General features: G+C 55.6%; 1 protein-coding gene across 1 annotated transcript; it reads left to right on the top strand.

Annotated features, from left to right (window-relative positions):
- Positions 1–2,284: 2,284 nt before the first annotated feature.
- On the top strand, positions 2,285–3,799 carry LOC138720755 (inositol 1,4,5-trisphosphate receptor-interacting protein-like 1). The gene has a single exon (XM_069857104.1). The coding sequence runs from the start codon at positions 2,285–2,287 to the stop codon at positions 3,797–3,799; it is 1,515 nt and encodes a 504-aa protein (XP_069713205.1).
- Positions 3,800–4,141: the final 342 nt, after the last annotated feature.

Genomic DNA, 4,141 nt, shown 5'->3' with positions numbered 1-4,141 from the left:
AGGGCACCCTCCCTTGGTTCATTCACCAGCTGTGCAAGGAAGTTGTCCTCCACGCACTCCAGGAACCTCCTAGACTGCTTCCTTTCTGCTCTATTCTACTTCCAGCAGATATCAGGAAGATTGAAGTCTCCCACAAGAATGAGGGGCATTGATCTAGAGATTAACCCCAGCTGTTTATAGAAGAGCTCATCAGCTGCTTCTCCTTGGCTGGGTGGTCTGTAACAGACTCCCATCACAAAATCTACCTTCTGGTGGGCTCCTCTGATTTTAACCCACAGGCACTCAATCTCCTCATCGCCACAATCCATCTCAATGGTGTCCAAGTCCTCCCTTACAAAGAGGGCTACCAAGCCTCCTCTCCTGCCCTTCCTATCCCGCCTGAAGAGTTTGTACCCACCATAGCTGCACTCCAGTTATATGAGTCGTCCCACCACGTTTCCGTGATGGCAACGACATCATAGGCTCCTTGCCCTACGACAGCTTCCAGCTCTTCCCTCTTATTCCCCATGCTGTGTGCATTGGTGTAAATGCACTTCAGCTGAGCTGCCGAGCCTTCAGCCCTCTTAGAGGGAACAGAGTTCGTTCCCAATTGCCTGGTAACTGGAGTAGCTAGCACCAGAGTGTCCGTATCTCCCTTAGCACCCCCAGGTGTGTTCTCCTCCACTTTCTGTGTGGTGATGTACTAGTGGTCCTCTCCAGCACACCCTCTCCGAATCACCAGTGCCCCACATCCAAACTCGCTCCTGTCTAGCCTGGTCTCAACCCCCTCCCCCTTCACATCTAGTTTAAAGCTCGATTTATGAGCTTAGCTAGGTTTTTAGCAAGGGCTTTAGCCTCGCTAGGAGACACACGTGTCCCATCCTTAGCAACAAAGTCTGGGGGTGCGTGAGCCACCCCATGATCAAAGAAGCCAAAACCCCTTCCCGCATACGAGGCTCGGAGCCAGGCATTAATCTAATTCTTCTTCCTGACTTCCAGCTCCTCTCTATTTAGCCTTTGGATGGAGCAGAATACTATTTGTGCCCCAGAGCCCTCCATCATTTTCCCAATGGCCCTGAAGTCAAGGGAACTGGGGTTGTTAGGCCTAGAGAAGGGAAGGCTGAGGGGAGACCTTATGGCTCTCGACAACTACCTGAAAGCAGGTTGTAGAGAGGAGGGTGCTGGCCTCTTCTCCCAAGTGACAAGGGACAGGACAAGAGGGAATGGCCTCGAGCTCCGCCCAAGGACATTCAGGCTGGACATCAGAAAGAAATTTTTCATGGAAAAGGGTCACTGGGCACAGGAACAGGCTGCCCGGGGAGGTGGTTGAGTCCCCATCCCTGGAGGTATTTAAAAGATGGGTGGATAAGGTGCTGGGGGGCATGGTTTAGTGGTTGATAGGAATGGTTGGCTGGACTTGATGATCCTGTGGGTCTTTTCCAACCTAGTGATTCTGTGATTCTGTGATTATTCATAAGGATGAGGGGATTGAGTGCTCCCTGAATAGAGATGACTCCAAATTGGCTGAGAGTGTTGACATGCCTGAGGGCAAGACGCCTCCACAGAGGGATGTGCGCAGGCAGGGTTATGGTCCAAGGTCAATTCTACGGGGTTGAAAAAGGCAGGACACCAGGGCCAGCAATTTGGTCACAACTACCCCATGAATCACTCCAGGGCTGGGAAAGAGCCGCTGGAAAGCTGCCTGGTGGAAAAAGGACCTGGTGGTGCAGGTCAACAGTGGCTGAGCATGAGGCAGCAGGGGTTCCAGTGGCCAAGAAGGCCAAGAGCATCCTGGTGTGGGTCAGAAATGGTGTGGCCAGCAGGAGCAGGAAAGGGACAGCTGAAAGTCGCTGAGCTGGGGGTGGGGCTGGCTGGGGGGTGAGCCCGTGGTGTGCTCCGGTGCCCACGGTGTGCTCCGGTGCCCGTGGTGTGCTCCGGTGCCCGCGGTGCGCTCCGGTGCCTGTGACATCACAAAGGACGAGAGACCACGGGGCAGGTTATAGAGGCACCGGCAGGCAGCCCTGGCCAGTGCAGCGTGGGATGGTGGTGAGTGCACACGTGGCGGGAGGCTGGGCTGGACGAGGGCTGGGGCAGAAACCTGGGTCCCAGGGAGGGTCGGCTCTGCCCCAGCACCGAGGCCCCAGCCGCTCGCAGGAGCACCTTGGGCAGGGCGCGGTTCAAAGGCATCACTGCCTCCCAGCTGCCTCGTCCCCACTCCTGCCTGCCCCAAAGGTCTCTCTCCCCTGCCACCAGCTCCCTCCAGCCCAGCCCCTCTGAACCCCTCTTCTCCTTCCTCCTGCAGGCCATGGCTGCCACTTCATTCCCCGTCCTTGTGTTCCTAACCCTCATCCAGAACCTGCCCCTGGCTGGTGATGAGCTGGATGAGGCCACGCGTGAGCGCATGGCACAGTTACTGCAGAAGGAGATGGCTCGTCTATGGCAGGAGATAGAGGAGATGTCCCTGGAGCTGAAGACACAGGAGCAGTGTGACTTTGCCTGGGGAGCACTACTTTCTACTGCCTTGCAGCAGTGGCACCTCTGGGTGATTGCTGGAGGCCTGGTCCTGCTCTTGGGCCTCTGCTCATGCTTGAGGAAAAGGAGCCGTGAGGAGGAGGAGGAGGAGGAGGAGGAGGAGGAGGAGGCTGAAGAGGAGGAGGAAGAAAGTGAAGGAGAAGTATCTGATGAAGAGAGGGATCGGGTCCGGATTTTTGAAAGGTGCTCTTGCAGGCCAGTGCAGAACGTGATCAACGCTAGCCTGGTGGTGGAGGCGCTGGTGGAAGAACTCCTCTGGGCCTTCCAAAAGCAGTTGTGCAAGAGTTGCTACCCTGTGCTGCAACAAGCCATCAGTGTAGGCACCTCCGACGAAGGCTGGTTTCCCTGTGATGATGGTGCTGTCCACCAGCTGCTCCTGCCCCTGAAGGCACCTCGTGGCCACACCTTCAACCTGGAGCTTGGCACCGCAAGGGAGATGCCAGCAGGAGACCCCCGAATCCGCGTGGAGCTGGAGTGCACCTGCACAGGGCAGCAGATGGAGGAGAACATGCTCTGCTTCCTCCCCCATTCTCAGAAGGACATCACAAAAAATCAGGACCCCAGCCTCCTACACACCCTCTGCACAGGCTGCTACCTAGATGTGCACAAAACTGCCCACTGGTTCCAGAACCTCATGATGTCAGCCTGGAGGGATGTGCCTCATTCGCGGCACTACAACATGAAGATGCTGCCCTCCAGCCGGTCCTGCAGGCTGCAGCTGACAAGTGCCTCTGCAAGAACCTTCTTCATTGAGTTGATCTTTGGGGTGCAGCACGGAGACTCGGACATCTTCCTAAGTAGCCAGGCTCCAGATGACACCTCCACCCCAAGCACTACGTGGCCAGTGACCTACGCTGTGGCCGAGGTGAAGTTCTTCAAGTACATGGCCAGGCAGGTCCCACGCGGCAGCATCCACCTCAAATGCCTTCACTACTGCGCCCACAGCCTGACGGACACAAGCTTTTCCACCTATACCTTCAAGACAGCTGTCATGCACCTCCTGACCACAATCCCCCTCTCAGATTGGCGCAGCAAGAATTGGCTACTGTGGCTGCAAGACATCATGCAATACGTGCTCTGCTGCCTGGAGGAGAAGTGCCTCAAACACTTCTTCCTTGGCAATGAGAACGTGCCCGAGGAGATAAGCTTGCCGCCATCCTTCAGAGAGGCCAAGCCACTCAATCTCTTCCAACGCCTCCCACAGGATCCAGCGGCCTATGCCGACATGTTGCGTGATTTCAAACAGCTGCAATATCGACTCAGAAGGCTGTTCGTGAAGAGTCACTGAAAGAGGTCTTGTTTTTGCTTATAGTCTGTATATTGTAATTTTTGTCCTTGTAGCTATTTAGCCGTATCCCACAAGAACCCTTACCTATCAGTCACACTCAGGGAACTGCTGCCACACCTCCCCTCCAGAGCAGAAGCGCACTCGGGGTGGTCGGTCCCGATACAGCTGAAGAGCCCCTTGCAAGGAGGCTCGTGCCGGAGACTCCTGTTTCCCCCTTGCACGGTGACCGTCCCCATCTCTTGGAGAGAGTCCATTCCCTCTGGCATATTTACAGTGTACAAAGTTTCCAATAAATGGTGTGTTTGAACAAAGGCTGCGTCTCTGCGTGTCTCTGCATCACTC

Source organism: Phaenicophaeus curvirostris, chromosome 5 (genome assembly GCF_032191515.1).
Source record: "Phaenicophaeus curvirostris isolate KB17595 chromosome 5, BPBGC_Pcur_1.0, whole genome shotgun sequence".
In the NCBI taxonomy this organism is placed as follows: Eukaryota; Metazoa; Chordata; class Aves; order Cuculiformes; family Cuculidae; genus Phaenicophaeus; species Phaenicophaeus curvirostris.
This window is presented reverse-complemented; position numbering and strand designations above follow the sequence as displayed.

Coding starts and splice junctions, on each gene's coding strand:
- LOC138720755 (XM_069857104.1), top strand. CDS start 2,285: ATGGCTGCCACTTCATTCCCCGTCCTTGTGTTCCTAACCCTCATCCAG.